A 20,801-nucleotide genomic window follows, 5' to 3' on the forward strand; every position below is an offset into this window, starting at 1 on the left:
AGCAGGGCGTGCCTGCTCAGAGCCGCCCGGTGACACCGAGCACTGCCGCAGGGACTCCCGACAGCGAGGAGGGGGCTTCTGGCCGCGCAGCGAAGTTGCAAACGCGGACTGATGCGGCAACGTGGGGGCGACCAGACCCTGGGCTCGGCTACGGGCACGCGAGCGCTGGGAGCCGCGGTGCGCCGGGCCCGGTGTGCGAGGGGAGCGGCCGCACGTCCCGCAGCCCCCGCTAACGGACACGTAGGGTGACGCGAACGAGACTCCCCGAGCCTGGCAGCCATGTCGGCAGCGGGCGGCTCCCGGCAACCCCGCGCCCGCAGCCAAGGCTCGGCGGGACTCGGGGCTGGGCCAGGCGGCGGGAGGCAGCCCAGGACTACGCCGTGGCTCGGGGATGGCGCCGAGCCCTGAGCACAGCCGCCCCAGGAGCGGTCGGCGCAGCCGAGAAGGCCGGTCCCGCCGACGCCGCCCCCGCCGCGGCCCGTGCAGCGCCGAGACCCGGCGGCCGGGGCGGGGAGAAGGCAGGGGCGCCGCAGCTGGCCCCGCCCACCCCTGCCGGCAGCCCATTGGCCGGGGACGGCGTGACGCGCGGCACAGGGCCCAACGGGAAGCTGCCACACGGCAGATCCGGCTGGGGAGGCGGGACTTCCGGCCTGCGGCCCCCGGCGCCTGTTCAGCCGCCGCCGCCGCCGAGGAGGGAGCGCCGCGCCGCCCGCCATGTCCGTGCCGCGGCCGCTGCCCGCCGCGCTGCTGCTGCTCCCGCTCCTCGCCCTCACTGCCCGCGCCTCCGATGTGGTGGAGCTCAGCGATGCCGACTTCGAGAGCGGCCTGGCCGAGCGCCCGGGACTGGTGCTCGTGGAGTTCTTCGCGCCCTGGTGAGGGGCCGCCTGGGGCAGGCGGGAGCGGCGGAGCGGGGCCCTGCGGGGCGCCGGCGGGTGGGGGGCTGGGCCGGGGGGAGGGGAGGGAAGGGAAGGGAAGGGGAGGAGAAGAGAGGGGAGGGGAGGGGGCGGGAAGGGGCGCTCCTGGCCGGCCTAAACCCCCCCCCCCGTCCTCCCAGGTGCGGGCACTGCAAGCGGCTGGCGCCGGAGTACGAGTCGGCAGCGACCAGGCTGAAGGGGATCGTGCCGCTCGTGAAGGTGAGGACGTGCCGCACCGGCCCTTCCCGGGCGGTGCCGCCCCGCGGGCGGCTGGCGGGCAGGCTTGGGTCACAGAAAAGGTTTGCCGTTGCTGTCCGCGCTTGACGCCTGCCAGTGTGCGCACCGGGCCTGCCCCAGGCTCTCCAGAGCTCTGACCAGCTTCGCCCCTTCGAAGACTTAGACGCCAGGGAGCGATCTGGAAGCTGAACCCTGCGAGGGTTGCTGCCACTGAGATGGCGTGCAGACCGTGAAATGGGTGTGTACGAACGTGTAAAAGAGGGCTCGCCCGAACTGGGAGGCAAAAGTCGTCTTTGAGCCGTATTAATCTAGCCTGAGAACTAGCGTTGTGCTTTACTTCATGCCTTGTCCCTTGGCTTAGAAAGTAAGGGTGGTTGTCCAAGAGCTTGCTTTTCCACCTGAAAACTGGTGTAGTTTTGCCAAATCAGGGTATTCCTCTTCCTTTCTGGGAAGTGGTACGGACTCAACACTGTGGCCTCCTGGTCAGCTGAGGTCAGCCTGTGTTCTTCAGGCACTGAAGGAACTTCAGGGTGGGTGAAGTGCTGAGAACACTTCATTGCTGTCAAGCCTGTCATTGATTACCAGAATCTACCCTTTCTAGTATTTTTTTCTGCATTCTGTGGCCGAACTCACAACTACTTAATCTTTCCAGTATTTCCTCAAATATTTTTCAGGGCCTGGTATTACACCTATGCTACCTCCTTCCCCAGTCTTGACCCTCCATCTTTTGGTCTTGTAGATGCTCTGTGGATGCTTACACTTTATGTGAAAGGAATCCAGCCTTGGTTAAAGACACGCAGGAGCTTTCAGACCCTCTAGACTTTATCTGTATGTGACAATGTGAGCAATGGCAAAGCTGCTTTCGTTTCTGCATGGCTGCGTCGCTGAGTAGCAATGTTTCTCTTCTTTTAGGTTGACTGTACAGCAAACTCCAACACTTGTAATAAGTATGGAGTCAGTGGATATCCCACGTTAAAGATTTTTCGAGATGGAGAAGAGGCAGGAACCTATGATGGGCCCAGGACAGCAGGTAAGAGCTTGTCCACAAGCATCTGGCTTGCTGGAAGGCAGACCCGCGTGTGATAGACTTGTATCAGGGATGTTACTTGTGTTGAGGGACACAAAGAAGGTTCCCACCTACACACACACCCCCTGTTAACCTTTCCGGAACTCATTGTGCTGGCAGAGCCCTGGATGTTTATTGTCCCTTAGAACTCTCTTTTAAAGGTGAAGGTTTCCACCTTATCTCTGACTTTTCGTACCCTTGATGTGCCCACGGGTGTCTGGAAAATGGTAGAAAGTTCCTATGTGAAGTTGGAGGTAGCACTCCTTCAATTCGTGTCGTATCTGTTGCATGGGAGAGGTGTATGGGCTTTGCAGAAGCAGCTTTTGCTTTGGCAAGCTTGGACAATGTCTTGTAGAACTTTCTATTAATCCCTTTAATCATTTAACTTTTCTTTTAAGATGGGATTGTCAGTCATCTCAAGAAACAGGCGGGACCTGCTTCGGTGGCTCTCAGTTCTGTGGCTGATTTTGAGAAATTCATAGGCGATAAAGATGCTTCTGTAGTGGGTGAGTAGATGCAGCGCGGTACTGAGATGGGTGGATGCTCGGCTCCGGGAGGCTCTTGGGGAATATACTGTGAAAGGATAAGGAGCACCTTATCGCCAGCTGTAGCAAGAGAAATTCCGGCTGGACGTGAGCAAAGAGGTTTTTCACAATGAGATGATAAAGTGTGGAACGTGTGCCCAGAGGGATTTCAAAACATTCAGGCTTTCAAAACTCAGTTGGACAAAGCTCTGGGCGACCTGAGCTAGCTTCGAAGCTGGTCCTGCTTTGAGCAGGAGGTGGGACTCGGTGACCCCTGCTCCCCCTGCCCCGCTGTGATTCTTCAACTGTCTGTCAGACCTCCTGGCACCGTAGGGCAGCTTTTTTAAAGCTTGTTGGTCTTTTGGCTGGCTGACGACAGGTGGCTTTGGGTTGCTGGAAAGTACGTTGGGGTGCTGCCCCGTGACACCGGTAGGCTGTCAGCGCCATATGATTTGGCCATGGTTTACGAGTGGCAACAGCAGCTCTCCTTTGTGCAGATCAGATGGCATCTTACAAATGTGGGTGGATGAGTATCGATCAGCATTCCCAAACTTACCTTTATGAAGTGCTGTTGGCGGTTTTTATCACTGGTAGTGTCACCTGCTTACAAATGGGTATCTTGGTGCTCAGAGGGGCAGACTCTTGAGTACTTTCTGCTGGTAGAAGGGAGGGAGTGTAGAAGAGTTCCAGTAAGAATGTGAGAGCTGTCAGAGATGAGGGCCTGAACGTGCATTGGAGGACTTGATTCAGAAGTGATCTTTCGGTGTGTTGTAGAGAGAAACGATGAGGGCTGCGCGGTGACTGCTGCTGAGTCGCTTTGGGGTCACCATCTGTCTTTCTGCTGCAGGCTTCTTTGGAGATGCATCTGGTGATGCTTATTCAGAATTCATGAAAGCTGCCAACAGCCTGAGAGATAACTACCGCTTTGCACACACCAGTGAGGACCAGTTGGTGCAGAAGTATGAGGAAGATGGAGAGTAAGTTCCTTAACACAAAGGTTTCTTGTTATTGAGGCATCTGGAACAAGTTAATGGATTCCAGTTGTTAACTGGATTCACGTTCTGAACATAGCTTGGGGTCTTGTTTCTTCCCCACCTGCCAGTGGCGTCTCTTTTGGACCTATTTGGAACTGAGGTGTAAAGGTACAGATGGTTGCAGGCGCTGGAGGGTTAGCGTCTGCCTCCGGGCGGGAAGTGTCTCAACAGAGGCATTTTGCTTCCCTGTTGCTTGTTACGGTGGGGTTTTTGTGTTTCTCATTGTGGCCTGTCTGGGTAACAGAGAAGGGTCTGCCAGGTAGGTCTAATGCAGTAGTGCCACGAGGAAGCTGGACAGTCGTGTTGAAGCTGTGAACGTGGAGGTTGGGTTCTTGCCTCACCTAGCTGCCGTCCTTGGAAACCCAGGGACACTTCAAGCTAATTCACAATACCTCCTTCCCCTCAGGGGAATCGTCTTATTCCGTCCTCCACGCCTGACAAACAAGTTTGAGGACAGCTCTGTCAAGTACACAGAAGACAAAATCACCAGTGGAAAGATCAAGAAATTCATCCAGGAGAACATGTGAGTGATGCCTCACCAGGGAACGCGATAGGCTGACCCCGGCTGGATTCGCCCCTGTCACAACTTGTTTTCTCTAGCTGGCCCTGCTGCCACTCCCTGCTTGGTGTCCAAAAGAGCTATCTTACCCACACCCTCCTCTGGAGATGACCAGAATTCCTGGAAGTCCGGGCATGGCTGTTGGCATTTACTCTCCCTGTTCCAACAGCCACCCTTCCATTTAAAAACTGTGAACTTCCTGAGAAGTTGGCCAGTTTTGGCCTTACTTAGGTCAGATACGGCCACTGATGTTGTGGCTAGAGATGGAGATTTGACTTAAGAGCAACATGGTGCATGAAAGGGCAAAGTGTTTCTTACTTTGGCCATATTGAGTACTGGCATTTCATGTTCTTGGGTGGGAAACAATGTGCTGCCTCGAGCCCCTTCCTGGGAGGCGGTGGACTCTGAGTGCTGAAACCGCAGCTGCTGCTAACACCGGTCTCATTGATAGCTTTGGCATCTGCCCACACATGACTGAAGACAACAAAGACTTGATCCAGGGGAAGGACTTGCTGGTGGCCTACTATGATGTGGACTATGAGAAGAACGCGAAGGGTTCCAACTACTGGCGCAACAGGTATGCAGCGGCGGGGGTTAATCGGCCTCTCCCTTGTCCCTGTGCTGGTGCTCTTCCACAGCTCGGTTGACAAAGTTTCTCCTCTTGTTCAGATGTGATTTTTTTTTTTTTTTTTTTTTTTTTTTTTTTTTTTTTTTTTTTTCCTCCCAGAAAGCTTCCAGCTGAGTTTCTAATCAGAGCTGTTGGGGTGGCGCTGCCTGCAGAGCCCAAAGCGTGCAATGTGGCTGTCCTTTGAGACCCCACCTGCTTGCTTTCGGATCCCTAGTCCTTAGACCTTAATAACTTCCTTACTGGTGCTGTGTGGGATTCTACCCTTTGTATTCCCCGGTGCCTGAGATCCTGGTGGTTGTGCTGATGGGTGGAGGCTGAAAGCACGCGGCGTTTGCACAGGGCTCGTTCGCAACAGACACAAGTTTACTCCCCTGCTTCTCAGCACCGCAGGTTCTTGGCCTATGCAGAACACGGCACAGCATTGAATTCCTTGTCCAGAGTGTGCTTCAACTCGAAGGGTGGAAGAAAACGTTCCAAGGAGTCATGCTTTGTGTTTTCTGTTTTGTTTTTTTCCCCCCAGAGTTATGATGATTGCGAAGAAGTTCTTAGATGCTGGCCACAAACTGTCTTTCGCTGTCGCTAGTCGGAAAACATTTGGCCATGAGCTTTCAGAATTTGGTCTAGACAGCAGTGTGGGTGAGGCTCCGGTTGTTGCCATCAGAACTGCTAAAGGAGATAAATACGTCATGCAGGAAGAATTCTCGTAAGTTTTTGAACTTGGCAGAGTTGCCTTTCGCTTGATGGACTTTGGTCTGGGGGTCTGTGAGCAGATCTTCCTTCCTTAGCTTGGAGGAAATGGGAAAGCTGGATGTTCCAGCTGGAAGAAATGATTGCTGGGTCAAAATGGCTCCTACTCAGGTATTTTCTTGCCCTCTAGAGAGCTTGCAGCCCCTCCTGTTGTGCAGAGAATTTAGAGAATTGAATTCAAGATATTTGAGTGTCTTGGTCTAGGAGCTAAGATGCATTAAAGGGCCGAGGAAATAGTTGTACCTTTCTTCTTGAGACAAGAAGTGTAAGGGTGCTGGAAGGCCTAGAATGGGATGTGCATCCAGCCTCCTGTCAGAACTCTTAAGGGCGTCTTTGCACTTGTTCTGGGGTCTTCTAAGCCAGCCCCAGACTGGTGCTCTTGGAGATGCAGGTGGCATCTGTTCTGTGGGTGGAAGGAGCTTAAATCAGCCTTGAGAAAGTTTTCTTCTCTCATCGTGTTTGTGCAATGATGGCTGTAAAATGTCACTTCGCTTTCAGCCGTGATGGAAAGGCTCTGGAGAGATTCCTGCAAGATTACTTCGATGGAAACCTGAAAAAGTATCTGAAATCGGAGCCTGTCCCTGAGAGCAACGATGGCCCTGTGAAGGTGAGTGCCGTGTCAGGCGTAGCAGCAGCTCCTACCAGTGGATACAGAAACACTGTTCAGCAGCAGCTTCTGGTCCATGCCGGTGTCCCGTGCTGCAGGCGCCGGGTCGTGGCGTCTTGAGAAGCCTCTGCTATGACAGAAGAGTTCACTCCCTCTCTGTATCGCAGCTCTCTGAGCCAAAGCAGAAATGCAGCTTGCTGTTCCGATGCCATTTTGTTCTCTGCTTGAGCACGCTGGTGCTGTGCTCCGCAAGTGCAGGGTCACGCAGGTTTACGGGTGACGCAAAGGCCCCCGCCTTGGCTTGTGCACCCGCACAGCGTGGCCTTCAAGTCGGCTGCAGCTACACTGTTCCTGGGGGGGGGGGTGTGTAACTCCTGCCTTTCATTCCTCCCAGTAAATTCTGCCCTGAATGAAAGTGTTCCGTGGCCCAGCTTGGTGATGAGGCCCTTGTCACTGCTGCTTGGTTTTGTGTGGATGGGGATGGCCTCAGCCAGTCTTGCCAGACCCGATTCCTCAGCCTGGAACTTGCTGGGATGAAAAAGAAACTATTTTGTCCTCCTCCTGTGAGGATACCAGATGCAAACCTCACTTGTGGGTAGTGCTGGTACCTTATGACAGGTTTTTACTTTCAATGTGAGGCTGTTGCAGCTTGGTGAAGAGTCGTGTGTTTCGTCGTTCTGTTGCTTGCTGTGTCGGTGCAGTGTGACTGGTGTGGGAAGGCCAGGCCTCCTTGGGCAGTGTGTGGAGCAGGTCCTGTTACAGCCTCGCTCCTGACTTGGAACAAGCTAACTTGTGTGATCAAACATTACCAGGTGGTTGTTGCTGAGAACTTTGATGAAATTGTTAACGCAGAAGACAAAGATGTCCTGATAGAGTTTTATGCACCCTGGTGCGGCCATTGCAAGAATCTGGAGCCCAAATACAAAGAACTGGGGGAGAAGGTAGGTCTGGGACTCTGTTGCAAACACAAGCTAGAATTTTGCAGCACTAAACAATCCAGCAGGTTCTGTCTGTCCGGCCTTTATGGTAACAGGGCATAATGGTGCCTTCCTGAGAACCGTGAGTTTTGGCATCTCCTGTGAGTGCAGAAGTGCGTTGGCAGGACCTGGAGCGTGGTAGCAACCACACTCGTGGGTTTAGCCTGTGCCCTTTGCTGTGGCACATAAATATTCCGTGATTCGGTGACTGGTCTCAACTGCCAAAGCTCCTTTCTGGGTCTTTTCCCTCTGCATGGTTATAGTCTCCCATCTGGTGCAGGGTGGTGCTGCCCCGCACACTTGTGCAGTAAACAAACGTGTTCTCCCAGGTCTGACCAGCCTTTTGCGGTTTGGCTGTCAGGCAGCCCTGCTTCCTGAGCGCCGCAGGTCCTCACAGCTCACTGACCAAGGTGGGGGGGTGAGTGGTTGCTCTGGGGTAAGCACCCTCCAGAAGTTACGCCAGACCGATTCGGCAGGTACCGCTGGGAGGTGTGCGCAGCTGGCTGAGGAGGGACTTTGTTCCCTGGGCCCCTCTTGAGGCCCCTCTTGAGGCACAAGTAAACTGCTCGGAAGAAACTTGCTGGCCTCTCAGCGTGCTGTGTGCCCTCTCTGGCGTCCCTGTCTCAGATGAGGTTGGTTGGCGAGTTCCTGGTGTTACTGCTGTGGGTTGGTTACTAACACGCTCTTTCTGCCAACAGCTCAGTAAAGACCCCAATATCATCATTGCCAAAATGGATGCTACAGCCAATGATGTGCCTTCTCCGTATGAAGTCAGAGGGTAGGTCTGACTGTTGTTACACCACTGCGTCAGTGGATGAGTTCAGGCTCCTGTCTCTGACCAGCAACCACAACAAAGCGCTGAAAGTCTCACGGGGAGGATGGGTGGGGGCGATTGGCATGCGATGGCCAGGCGTTTGCTTAGTGTGAAGAAATCGAGTGTGAAAACAAAGGACATCCGTCTGCCCGGCTTCTCTGGGATTCTGGTGCCCCGGCTGTGCCTGGGGGTCTGCCTCGCTGCATTTGCCTCTGCGGTGATTCGTTCACAGCAATGCGAAAACAACGCTGGGCTCGCTGTTCTGGAAACAGTTCAGCCAGCAAACTTGGGCGTGGTTGAGCTCAGCCAGCCCTGTGGATGTGGCCAGGCTTTTGGAGGCCACACCTGCTGGTTTAAGAGCTGCTGAAGCCGTTGCCATGTTCAGGCAGGGGAGTGCAGGGTGTGAGTCCCTTTGGTGAGAGCTAGCCTGCTGCTCCAGAAGAACACAGCACGTCAGGAGCTCAGACATCTCTTCTCTCTCCTCAGCTTCCCCACCATCTACTTTGCTCCAGCTGGCAAGAAGCAGAGTCCAAAGAAGTACGAGGTGAGTATTTTGCTGCTCTGGCTGCTTTGAGAATAAGTGAAGTGGCTTCCAGGTGTCCAGGTCATGCCGAGCCTCTCTGGAGTTGCCGGTGGCCCTCTGTCCCGGTACCCTGGGAACACAGCCAGTGGTGCCTGCTGGCAGTGCTCTGCTGGCAGTCACTCTGGTCCCCTGCCTGGCACCTGAACCCCTCCTCGCCACGGGAGGCCTGCAGGGAGCACAGGCACTGCCTTACTGTCTCGTGCTTTCTGCAGGGTGGCAGAGAAGTGAGCGACTTCGTTAGCTACTTGAAGCGGGAGGCGACAAACACTCCCGTGCTGCAGGAGGAAGATAAACCCAAGAAGTCCAAGAAGAAGGTGAAAGAGGATTTGTAAAGTACCCGCTCGCCATCTTGTCAGGATGAGCTCTGTGTGAATTGGGGAAGCACTGGGCAGATGGGGGCCAATTCTGGGTTGAGGAGAGCCAGTGACCATGTGGGCCGAGGGGACCCAGCTGCTGTATCTAGTTCTGTTTAATTTCCTGCCGTCTCTTAGCTGCACTGTTGTGGGGCTGCCCAGGCTGGTTTGTTTTGTGGTTTGGGAGGGGGTGGGGGTAGGGTTATTTTCTAATTTTTTTTGTACATTTGGAGAAGTGAAACAATAAAATGACCCCCTTAAGACCAAGTGTCACCTGTCCTATGGAGACCTGTCAAACCCAACACCAGGATCCTGCTCTTTGTAGGCAGCAGCTTCCTACTGTGAGTCTAGTTTCCTTCAGTGAGCCTTTGGAAATCTTTCTAAATATTAAGCTCAGGCTTTAGCCTGTTCTGCTCCTTCCTCAGCTAAACCAGAGTCCTTCCAGAACGTGGTGGTGGCAGCAGCAGCTGTCCCAGTGTGCTGGGCTTCAGGTGCTACATTTACGCAGATTTTGGGCTCAGGGTCTCTGGTCACAAATGCTTTTGCTGCCTGCGTGCTGCCTCAGCGAGTTTAGAGGTAGGTGGTACTTGGCGTGACTCGGATCTAGACAAGTGCGGGCCTACAGAGCGTAGGGCTTGCTCAGCAGCATACAAGCAACAGCAGTAAATCAGCTTTTAAGCTGGTGCAGAGGTAGGCAAGTGCAGGGGAGGAGCGCTACTGACCGCATACTCAACCCAGATGCGGGTAGGGCCGGTGCCGAGGGTGTTTCTCACAGCCAGTAGGCTTGTCTGTGGCTTGGGTGTGGTTAGGACAGTTAAGACCAGTTAATTGCAAGATCATTATTCCTCTTGGTAGAAGGCAGGCTGGTAGCCGTGGCTTTCCCTTCGGGAAGGAGAGGAATAGGATCCTATGCTGCAGGTGGATGGTGTGGGCTGTGACCGACCATCTCTGGGTCCAGGCAGTCCCTTTGGCCCAGAATGTGCTGACTGGGAAGGTCGGGAGTGAGATGGTGGGTGAACAGCGGTGGGCTGTGGCCCTGGCGCTCTGCATTTCTTGGCCTGCCTGTGAGTTGAAGTGAGGATCAGCAGACTCGCAAGGCGCTGCTGTGTTGAGCAGTTACCATGGTAAGAGCCAGAGCTTTCTCTGGATTCCTCCTCCGCAATCCTGAAGGCTGTGTAACAATTATTTATTGCTGCTGGAATTCTCCAGGTACGGTAGATCATGCAACGCTCAGCAAGTGGTTCTGTCTACAGCAGCTGTGCAGTACAACAATTTCTTCCCCAGCTACATCAGAATCTGAAACCACATCTACCTGCTGTCCTCTGCTGCTGGCTAGCACGTGCTGTGTCCCAGCACAAACATCAGGGCACCCTGGGGGGGACTACGTGTGTGATGCTGAGTGGCCCTTGCACCTCAGGCTGGCAGGACCCCTGCAGCTGGCTCCAGGCACCAGTGCAAGGAACAGAGGAAGACAACAGGCTCTACTGACTGCTGACGACCTCCTCCTGTAACACTGAACTGGAGCACTGCTCCCGTAACGGAGAGGCTACTGCCCTGTGTAGTACTGTACTTCCCAGGGAGGGAGAGCTGGAGGAAGCTTCTCTGATCCTCGCTTTGCTCCCTAGTCTGTGACTTCAGACCTGGTGGCAGCTGGACACTGAGCACGAGTTAAATCCCTTGGCAGGTTTGGCCCAGAGCCCTCTCTTGGTGCTGGTGCCTGGACCAGCAGAAGCAAAGTAAGCCCAGACCTGGTGAAGCTTTCTGGCAAGAGGGACGAAGGACATGAGAAGACATTGCGCAGGGCAGCGCTGCTGGCTGCTCGGGTGTCCCCTGACGTGTGCACAATTAACTGGAGCTAATGAGGCTTCAGTTGAGGAGAAGCAGACATCTGAGGAAGGCTCGTAGGTTAACTCAGCAAACATGACTGACACAGGCCTTGCTTTTAGCGAGAGACCTGTGTGGAAAGCTGGACCAACCCTGTGAGAGGGCAGCCACCACCCAAAAGTTTACGTAACACATCCACGAGGGTTGGCTCACACCTTGGCAAAGGGTCTCCGAGTGCCCGGCTCTGCCTCCCCTCTGCAGCCAAGGCCTCCTCTCTCCTGCAGGGAGCAGGAAACCAGCTGCCCCAGGCACCCAGGGCAGCAGGAGCTGCCTGGCAGCTGGGCTGTGGGGCACTGGGGGAAGTGCTGACGGCAGGAGGGCACTCCTAAACCTTGTCTTTAATCTAATGCACCCTCAGGGATCTGCTTCCTCCACCACTCCAGGGACAGGTCCTGATAAGAAGAGTTGCAGCAGCGGTTTGCGTAGGAGCTCCCACTTCCTTCAAACTGTAGAGTCGGGCTTTTGATGTGAGACAGCTTCTGGCAGAGGTATTCACAGCGACTCTTCTGCTGGTAGTTCGGATAAGTCTGAAGGGGGGAAAAAAAGTACGAATGGATCAGCTCCAGCAGGGAACCCCGTCCCTGCCCTTCATCCAGCGTCACCTTCCTGAAGCGGCTGTACTCATGCACAATTGTAGCTTCAAGTGCCTGAAACCTGAAAGAAGAGGGTGAGCAGAACCGGAGCATGGCCGTATCGTGCCATCATGCCCCAGGTCTCCCACTTGTCTCACGTTCCTCCGTTCCCTGTTTCAATGTCTTCATTCTGGCTCCCAGCTGAATGAATTTCCAGCTCACGTTACCAACGTGAGCGCTCAGACTGCAGTATCTGTGTCGTCTGCACCAAACGCTGCCCCGTGAGCCCTGTGCTGCTCCGCGGAGTGGATGCTCCGGTATTTGCTGCTGTGAGAATCTCGTTCTCCCTGGACCTGCAAGACCCCTGCAGCAGAGCAGAGCCCTTGCTCTTGGCGGGGCGGGGGCTGGAGGTGCTGTGTCATCTCACTGAGGCCCTTGGCACGAGGGCAGCAAGCAGCAGGGCTGTGCCCTGGCTGCGCCTGGGGCCTGGCTGGCAGCCCTTTTGCTGCTGCCGCTGGAGGTAGCTCATCTCAGCCCGCTGATGCTGCGGGGCTGGGCCAAATCACAGTAAGCAACAGGCAGCCCCATGGCAGCGAGTGCCAAGCTGTCTTACCACAAGTCATCCGGGATCTCTGCTAGCCTGGGATCCAGTGTCTGGCAGGGAGCAGAAGATCACAGGTTAAAGCTCTCTGGAGCACCTCTCCTCCACCTCAGCGAGGACCTGTCCTGCTCCTGGGCTCACTGCAAGGCCCCTTCTCCAAAGCCAAGGCTGCAGTCGTGTGGCTCTGGTAGCCATAGAGCCCCTGGCTCACCAGGGAGATGCCAGGGGTCTTTCGGGGGACGGTGGCATGCAGGGTGCGGGGGCTGCCCTGCTCGGCCACGCAGCTGCAGCAGAAACAGCCTCGGGTCACGAGGCTGGGCAGTTCACTCAGGTTTGCACGGTCCCCGTGTTTGCCCTGGCCTCCTGGCCAAGACCTCTCTGCTTGTCAGGACTCCTGCTTTGTCAGGACTCCAGAGGCCCCATGCTCCCAGGGGAACCTTGCTACTGGGGTGTCACAGGAGGGCATCCCCCCCATCCCTCCTGCTGCTGCACTGTGCCCAGGGGTGACCAGGACACGAGGCAGGGGCAGAGCCCAGAGCCCTGGAGTGTTTGTTTGGGCTGCAGGGTGAGGGGGGATTTTCTGGGAAGGAGGCGCAGAGGAAGAAGCCTGATGGTTTCGGGAAGCAGCTACACTGAACAGGACTCTCCCCACACACACATACCCCTCAGGGGCTTTCTGCTGCCGGAGCCCACGAGCACTTACCATCCCCAGAAGGTTTCTGCCGGTGGCCTGAGGGGAGCCTTGCTCTGGAGGCTGCTGTAGAGGCACCAGGAAGGATGGGGCCAGGGATCTGCAGTCCTGACTCCTGGGGCACAAGAGACAGCAGAGACCAAGGCTGGGGAAAGTGTCTCCAAACGCAAGTGATCGAGCAGCAGAGGGGTGGGTCCAGTCTCACCCAAAGGGTGCAGAGTACCTGGGAGTAAATGCACCATGCCCATGGCTGGACTCCAGCAGCGATCAAGCACCCCCAGACCCCATCGCTCTCGCTGCTGCTTGCCCTGGGGCCCCTGCTCTACCTGCGCTGCAGCAGGGCAGCCTGCTGCTGCTCCTGGACCACACACCCCTCCGGCCGCTGCAGGAGCTCCTGCTCGTGACAGGGCCGCAGGGCCCGGGGCTGAGACAGGCTTTGGGGAGAAGCCCTGGGGCTGGCTGTTGCAGTCCTCCAGTTCCTGCTCTCTGGGACATGGCAGACAGAGCCCTGCCCTGGCACGCCAGTCATGCCAGCCTTCTCAGGAGCCACAATGACTTCGCCTGCAGACACATTGGGTGGAATGGGGTCAGCCCCCAAGGAGAACCACACCAGGTTCTGCTTTCCTCCCCCAGCAGTCCTGACACACAGCCCCCTGAGCCCTGTGCCCACAGCCCGCCACGGCCACCCCCGCCCCAGCTGATGGGACAGGGACACCAGACAGCTCTGCCAGGGCCACTGCTACCTCCTGCTCACTGGTGCAGCCCGAGACCCCCAGATGTGCAGAGCTGACGCCCTGGCCACAGTGAGCAGTGGCCACCACAGCCCAGGGCCAGCTGGTCCCGGAGGAGGCAGCACTGTTGTCCCAAGGGGAGAGCAGGGCCCCCGCAGTCATCAGACCCCAGCACTCTGGACGCCCCTACGGGCACTGGTAGCTCAGGATGCCGTGAGCTCGGGAAGGGCATCGGGGACTTTTAGACCCCGAAAGCACTGGGCTGCTCAGCCGGGAACATCGGGGGCCGCACAACGAGCAGGAGCGAACCCGACGGAGGACCCGGCACCCCGGGGCAGCCCTCCCACCCCTCCGTGCCCGCGGCCCCGCCAGTGGAGCAGGGCTGGGGCCGACCTCGCGGTGGTGCCGCCGGCGCAGGCCCGAGCGCGGAGGGACCGGAGGGCGGGCGGCCGGGACTTCGGGGTCCGGCGGGCTCACCGGGGCACGGCCAGCCGCACGCACGCGGAGCTGGCCCCGGGATCGTCCCGGCTGCAGCGGGAGAGGGAGAAGGCGACCCGCCGCGGGGGAGTCCCGGGGCCCCCCGGCACCGTCAGGCACTGCCGGCGGGACGGGCCGTTAGGGCCGCGGCCCCCCCGACCGTCCCCCGTCCCCCTGGGCGCGGCGACCCACCCCGCGGCACCGCCCGCCGCCCCCTGCTGCCACCGGCCCGGCCCGCAGGGACCCGTCTCGTCCCTTCCAGCTTCCAGGTCCCTCGATCCACTCGCCCTCGGCCTCCCTGGTTTCCCCGCCCCCCCCCACGCTGTGGCTGCCCTGGGTTCCCCGATACAACCCGACCTCTCCCGTGCCCCGAGGCCTCGGCTGCCCCGGCGCCCCCTGCAACAACAGCGGGCGCCGATGAGTCCCGCCTGCGCCCGCCCCCCGGTTCCCCCGGCCCGCCACGCCCGGTCCCACCTGCGGCCGCCCGCAGCCGCGCCGCCGCCGAGAGCCGCACGTGGAGGATGCTGATGCGGGGGTCCGTCCCGCAGCCCCGGTACCGGGGCCGCCCGCACAGCTCCGCCCGCGGCCACGGCATGGCCCGAAGCGCGGGACGGCGGCGGGTGGGGCGGGACGGGCGGTCCCTGGCCGGTCCCGGGGGGCAGCGGCGGGGCGGGCTGGCGGGAGCCCCGCGGCTGGGCTCGGCCTGAGCCGGCTATTTTTGCCTCCCTCGGGCTAATCCCCTGAGCGGCTTCCCGGCATTAAGTAACGGCGCGGCGGGATGCGCTCGGCGGCGGCCCCGGCCCGGGCGGTCCCGGGCAGTCGCGGCGCGGCGGGGCCGGCGGCGACGCGCCCGGTGCGGGCTGGGGACCCCGGGGGGGCCGGACTGAGGCCGGCTGGTAGCGGCGGACGGTGGGGCGGGTCGGGGGCGGGCATGCTGGGACCCTCGCCCGGCGGCTCCCCGGAGAGGGAGGCGGGAGCCGGGGGGCGGCCGCGGGGAGCCGGCCGGGGCAGGCGGGTGCGGTTCCGCCTGCCCCACACCGCCATCGCGCTGCCGTCGGTGCGCGAGGAGGAGCGGCTCTTCTACCGGCGGCTGGAGGCGCTGGCGGCTCCGGGCCCCGGCGGCTTCGGGCCGCTCTTCGCGGCCGACGGCTGGAGCGACCTGACGGGTGAGCGCCCGCGGGCGGCCCCAGGGAGAGCCGGGCCGAGGAGGGAGGGCCGCGGGGGTCCCGGGGCGGCTCTCAGGGCCGCCGCCGCCCGCAGAGGACCGGCTGCTGCGGAAGCGCCTGGTGCGGGACGGGCAGGGCGGGCCGCCGCCGCGGCCGGGCCAGGAGGTGTCGGTGAAGGTGCTGGGCGCCCTGGAGGACGGCGGGCTGGTGGAGCGGGACCCGCGGCTCACCTTTGTGCCGGGCCACGGCGACGTCGTGCAGGTCAGCCCCGGCCGGGGTGCGGGGCGGGCTGGGCGCCGCCCGCTGCCGCGCCCGGCCAGCCCCACCGTGACTACGTCCGCAGGCCCTGGAGCTGGGCGTCCCTACCATGCAGCCCGGGGAGGTCTCCTTCTTCCTCGCCGCCTTCCCCTACGCCTACGGCCGCCCGGGCAGGTAGGACGGGCGAGCAGGGGCCGGGGGACCCGGTAGGCGGCAGCCAGGGCGGGCAAAGACAGGGGGGCCGGCAGGGGCTGGGCAGGAGCCGGAGCAGGCAGGGGCAAGGAGCCGGGGGGCCAAGGTTCCGGGGGGGCAGCGGCGGGGGCAGCCGGCGCTGTGCCCACAGGGAACCCGACGTGCCGCCCGAGGCCCCGCTGCTGTTCGAGGTGACGCTGCTGGAGGTGCGGGACGGCCCCGAGGCGCGGCCGCTGTCCCCCGCCGCCCGCCTGCGCCTAGGCTCGCAGCGGAGGGAGCGGGGCAACTTCCACTTCGCGAGGGGCGACTTCGTGGCGGCGCTGCGCTCCTACCGCCTGGCCCTGCGCGCCCTCGACGGGCCCGCCGACGGTGAGACCGGGCGGGGGGGGGGGGGGGGGGGGTGGCCGGGGCTGCGGTGCGGGGGCGCTGAGGCCGCTCTCGCGCCGCAGCGCCGCCCGGGCCGGAGGAGGAAGAGGAGCTGCGGGAGCAGCGCGTCAAGTGCCTCAACAACTGCGCGGCCGCCGAGGTGAAGCTGGAGCGGACGGGCGAGGCGCTGGCGGCCTGCGAGGCGGTGCTCCGCATCAGCCCGGACAACGGCCGGGCGCTGCTCCGGCGGGGGCAGGTGAGCCCCGCATCACCCCGCCACCCCCCCCCGGCCCGGCCGCCCGCTCCCGCCCGCTCCTCTCCCCGCAGCTGCTGGCGCAGGAGGGCCGGGACGCGGAGGCCGCGCTTGTCCTGCGGAGAGCCCTGGAGGTGGACCCCACCAGCAAGGTCCGGCCCGACCGGGTGCGGGGGCGCCGAGGCGGGCGGGGATCCCGACGGAGCCCGGCTCGAGGGGGCACGTGGACGGTCGGTGGTTCCGAGGGAGCCCTGCCCGCCGCAGCCGCCCCGCTGCCCGCAGGTGATCCACGCCGAGCTCTCGCGGCTGGTGAAGCGCCTGAGCCCCCCGGCCAGCACCGCCCCCCAGGAGCCCCGCCACAGCCCGATGCCACCGCCGAGCCCCGGGTGCGTAGGCGCTCCGGCGGACCGGGCCGCCCAGGGACGGGCCGTCGGTGGATGGGGGTTATGTGTTAAAGCCCGTCCGGGCCTCGCTCGGCCCCGGCGGCGCGGGTGGCGCTCACGGCGGTCCCTCCCCGCAGAGCCCCGGCACCGCCCGCGGCGGAATGAACGGCTTGAACGGCGCCCCAGAGGAGCCGCCCCACCGGGACGGACGGACCTCGGGGCCGCAGCAGCTCCGGGCCCCGCCCCGCGCGGCCCCGCCCCCGTGTCGCACCGGTTCCCGCGGCCCCGCTCATCCGACGCGCCGCGGCAGGGCGTGGTCCCGCCGTGCCCCACCCCCTGGCGCGTGGGCGCGGCTCTGGCGCCTGCGCCCCAGCTTCCGGCTTTTTCTCCCCCGCCGGCAGAATGGCAGTCGTAGCCCGCGGCCAATCAGGCGGAGCCTAGCGAAGCGGCGCGCCAATAAGAGGGCGGCGGAGGTGGGCGCGGCGCGGCGATTGGCCGCGCCGCGCCCTTAAAGAGCGGCGCGGGGCGGGGCGTGGGGGGGGTCAGTGCGGGACGTGGCGGCGGAGCGGAGGGCGGGAGGGAGCGGCGCCATGACCCGTGAGTGCAGGCCGGGGCCGGGCACGGGCCGTGCCGCGCCGCGGGCAGCTGCGCTGTGATCCGCCCTGCAGGCCGGGGCCGGCCTGGGGGGTGGGGGGTGGCGCCGTGAGCGCGGGGCCGGGGCGCGGGCTGGGTCGTGGGGCTGGGCCCGGGGCCGGGCCCTGGGGCCGGGCCGTTCTCAGGCAGCGGCGCCGTCGCAGGCGGGAACCAGCGCGAACTGGCGCGGCAGAAGAACCTGAAGAAGCAGAGCGACTCGGGCAAGGGCAAGCGGCGGGACGACGGGCTCTCGGCTGCCGCCCGCAAGCAGAGGTGAGCACTGGGCCGGCCCCGCCGCCCCCCCCCCCCCCCCCCCCCCCCACCCCGATCCACGGGCCCATCCCGGTGGTGGTGCCGGTACCGCTGCCAGCCCGCGACGCGCTCTCCCGCAGGGACTCGGAGATCATGCAGCAGAAGCAGAAGAAGGCCGACGAGAAGAAGGAGGGCGCCAAGTAGCCCGCGGCTGGGCCGGGCCGCCGCCGCCGCCCCGGGGCCGGGCCGCCCGCCGGCAGGATGCCCAGCGCAGCCCCGGGGCCGGGCCGCCTCGCCGCGGACCCCGGCACCGCCCTGCGCCCGCCTCGGGTCCATCTCCTATTAAAGTAGCTTGTGGAGCCCTGCAGGCCCCGTCTCCTCCCTCCTTGCGCCCGAGCGGGGGGGTGGCTGGGGCTCCCGGGGAAGCGGGAGGGGGCACCACAGCCGTGGCCCCCCGCCGGAAGGGAGCGTTTGCGGCCGTGTTCGGTACTGGTGAAGAAGAGGAATGGACAAAACACGACTGTTGTGTGGAGCAGCTGCATTTTCATGGTGAGGAACAAAGATGGTCCTGGCCTGGGAGATGTCCGTGGGCATCACCTGGGGGGCCGGAGCGGCCGGTGGGACCCCGAGTGCAGCGTGTGGGGAGCCTCGGAGGTGAGGTGTGGGCAGAGGGAGGCGAGGGGTAAACGTCCTGGGGTGGGTGGGGTGGCTGGAAGCCCCGGGGAACGAAGCCAGGAGAGGTTTGTGCAGGTGAGGGTGGGTGGGGGGTGGTCAGCACGAGGCGATGCGGGGCTGGGGGATGGCGGCCAGGCCTGTGCACCGGCTGAGCCGCTCCTGCCGCTGTGGGACCAGCAGGCGGGAGCTGAAGCTGGGTGAGCTGCCTGCTCCACAGCACCTCCGCGGGCACCCTCGGAGCGGGTGGTTGTTGGCAGAGAAGACGTGAAGCTGGTGGCTGGCCCATCGCCGGTGCTAGGTCCAGCAGCAGCGCGGGGCTGCCCTCGGGGGGACGCTGAGGTCCAGTCCAGCGCTGTGGTCTCTGCTCTGGCCCACCATCCTCTTCACTTCCCTGCAGGGCCAGGAGCAGCGGTGTCAGCCGGTCCTGCCGCCCCAGCAGGAGGGAGCTGGGTGCCGCGGCAGGCTCGGCTCCTCACCGGGCGAGGTGCAGCACCGCCTCCACCATGTTGGTGCCGTCCTTGGCGCTGGTCTCACAGAACAGGGAGCTGTGGGCCTGGGGGGCGCAGCAGGTGTTGGTGGGGTCCCTGCTGCCCCGGGGGCCCCGAGGTGTGCCTGCTCACCATAGCCAGCTGCTGCCCGTGGGCTGTGTGGACTCCTGCTGCCTCTGGCAGGCCGGGCCGCAGGTCTGTCTTGTTCCCCACCAACATGAGCGGCAGTGGCTTCTCGGTGGCCTGTGGGAGGGAAGGGCAGGTGGCTCAGGGCTCTGCTGTGGCCAGTCTCCCTGGGAGCCGCAGGGCTCTGCCGCGCACACCGGCTGTCTGCCATCACACCCCTGTGCTGTGCCCGGGAGCAGAGCGTGGTTGCAGATGTGACACGAGCCAGCAGAAGGGAGAAGTTGGGGGGGAAGTGCTCCCAGGGGCTGGCCCCCCACCTTGCTTAGCAAGCAGCCCGGCTCACTCCTGTCTTGTTCCTGCTCCCCCAGGACCGTCTGGGGCACAGCACAGCCCACCTGTCCCTGAGGAAGCCCCAAAGCTCCTACCCCTCTCTGTGGGGGCTGGGTGCCTGTCAGACCCTTCCCCTACCTTGATGTCCTCAATCCACTGGCCGGCGCTGAGGAAGCTGCTTGGGGAGCTGATGTCGTAGAGGAGGAGCACGCCCTGGGCCTTGTGGAAGTAGGACTGGGCGATGCTCCGGTACCTGGGGCCGGGGGCATCGCTGCTGTGGGGCTGGGCCGGGCCTGCTGCCTTGCTGCTGGTGCAGGGACTGCCAGGCTGCGGGGCTGCTGCTGGAGCAGGACCCAGCCCTGGCTGGCCCAGCACGGCAGCAGGACCCCCACCCCTGTGCTCTCACCTCTCCTGCCCGGCTGTGTCCCAGATCTGTAATGTGGTTTGCTCCCCATCCACCAGCAGCTGCTGTATCTGGAAGTCCACCCCTGCAGGGAGGGACAGTTGGGTGCTGCGCCTGTGCTTCTGCCCCAGCCGGGTACCAAGGGTGCTTGGGGTTACCAAGGGTGCTGGGGATGTCTCCTCTGAACTTGTTCGTGCAGAGGCGCAGCAGGAAGCTGGACTTCCCCGTGCCCCTGTCCCCTGCCAACACCAGCTGGTACATGGGGCAGGGGGGTGCGGGTTCCTCTCTCCTCTCGCACCCCTGGCAAGGGAAGCGGCGGTGGGGTGCCGGCACGGGGTGTGGGTGCGCCCCGCCTCCCCTCCAGCCTGGCCCTTCGCACCGGATGGGGAGTTGCTGGTTACCTCTGGCGTGAAGGTGGGAAGCTTCCTCTTGCCGAAGCGCCTGGTGGAGTGGTGGGGTCCCTCTGCCTTGACGGCTGGGGGCCTGCTGGGTGACAGACATCACTGTGAGGGCCTAGAGCCTGGGAGCTGTGTCCCTCTTCCCCAGCCCAGGGTGCCAGGCTGGGGACAGATCCCTCACCTCGGTGCCCTGGGAGCTGGGGGGAGGCCCATCCTCCGAGCTGCGGCTGCCCATGCTGCTGAGCGAGGTGGCTGCGTCCGTGCTGGAGGCCGAGCTCCACTGCTGCCCGAGGCTGGCACTGACACAGCCCAGGTCCCCATCTGCCCAGGAGGCTGTGTTGGGGAGCGGGCATTGTGGGGAGTTGTCCCCCCAGCTCGTGTGCCGGGGGCCAGTGCTCAGGGAGGGGGTCTGCAGCGAGTGCTGCCCCTGCACCCTCCATCGCTCACCTGCTGCACGTGCCCTCCAGGCAGGCGGCGAGGGGGCTGCGTAGCTGGGCTGGGGGCGATGGCTGTGAGGCAGAAGGCATTCAGGCACCCTGTGGGGGTACCCGTGGGGGGGGGTGTGTGTGTGCTCTGTGGCCTCCAGCTCCAGGGGCTCACGCAGGTCCCAGTGTCCTGGCAGCAGCCCATGTGCTGTGTCCCCATGAGCCGGGGGTACCAGCAGGGCAAGCAAGGGCAGCCTGGCCCTGTGCCCTGCGGGGCTGGCCAGCACCCAGCATCCCTGCCCTCCCCTGCCTGGGTGGGTGCCAGTCCTGGCCCTGCCCTGCCCTCCTGCACGGGTGCCAGCCCCAGGCTCTGCAGCGGCTGCGGGGCTCACCGCTCGCAGGTCCCCGTGCAGGGGCTGAGCGAGGGCTGCTGCTGTTCTCGCAGAGGCTCCTG

At 62.4% G+C, this 20,801-nt stretch overlaps 3 protein-coding genes across 3 annotated transcripts; all 3 read left to right on the forward strand.

Moving 5' to 3' along the window:
- The first annotated feature begins 714 nt into the window (after positions 1-714).
- Positions 715-9,310, forward strand: PDIA3 (protein disulfide isomerase family A member 3). The gene is made up of 13 exons (XM_086471482.1): positions 715-872; positions 1,055-1,133; positions 2,064-2,181; positions 2,616-2,723; positions 3,589-3,718; positions 4,182-4,298; positions 4,786-4,911; positions 5,483-5,665; positions 6,208-6,316; positions 7,129-7,257; positions 7,992-8,071; positions 8,594-8,651; positions 8,903-9,310. Exons 1-13 carry the CDS (start codon positions 715-717, stop codon positions 9,020-9,022), a joined length of 1,515 nt encoding a protein of 504 aa, XP_086327608.1. The 3' UTR covers positions 9,023-9,310.
- Positions 9,311-13,567: 4,257 nt separating this feature from the next.
- LOC147414666 (uncharacterized) lies at positions 13,568-17,129 on the forward strand. The gene is given in 10 exon segments (XM_086471768.1): positions 13,568-14,110; positions 14,374-14,602; positions 14,708-14,863; positions 14,866-15,165; positions 15,260-15,494; positions 15,496-15,597; positions 16,065-16,279; positions 16,282-16,386; positions 16,517-16,620; positions 16,755-17,129. Coding segments are annotated over 10 exon segments (2,364 nt in total).
- A 51-nt stretch (positions 17,130-17,180) lies between these two features.
- On the forward strand, positions 17,181-17,726 carry SERF2 (small EDRK-rich factor 2). Its single transcript, XM_086471680.1, has 3 exons — positions 17,181-17,214; positions 17,415-17,523; positions 17,643-17,726. The coding sequence occupies exons 1-3, from the start codon at positions 17,208-17,210 to the stop codon at positions 17,704-17,706; spliced, it is 180 nt and encodes a 59-aa protein (XP_086327806.1). The 5' UTR covers positions 17,181-17,207; the 3' UTR covers positions 17,707-17,726.
- The last annotated feature ends 3,075 nt before the right edge of the window (positions 17,727-20,801 follow it).

This window comes from Leptosomus discolor, chromosome 11 (assembly GCF_034619465.1).
Source record: "Leptosomus discolor isolate bLepDis1 chromosome 11, bLepDis1.hap2, whole genome shotgun sequence".
Taxonomy (NCBI): Eukaryota; Metazoa; Chordata; class Aves; order Leptosomiformes; family Leptosomidae; genus Leptosomus; species Leptosomus discolor.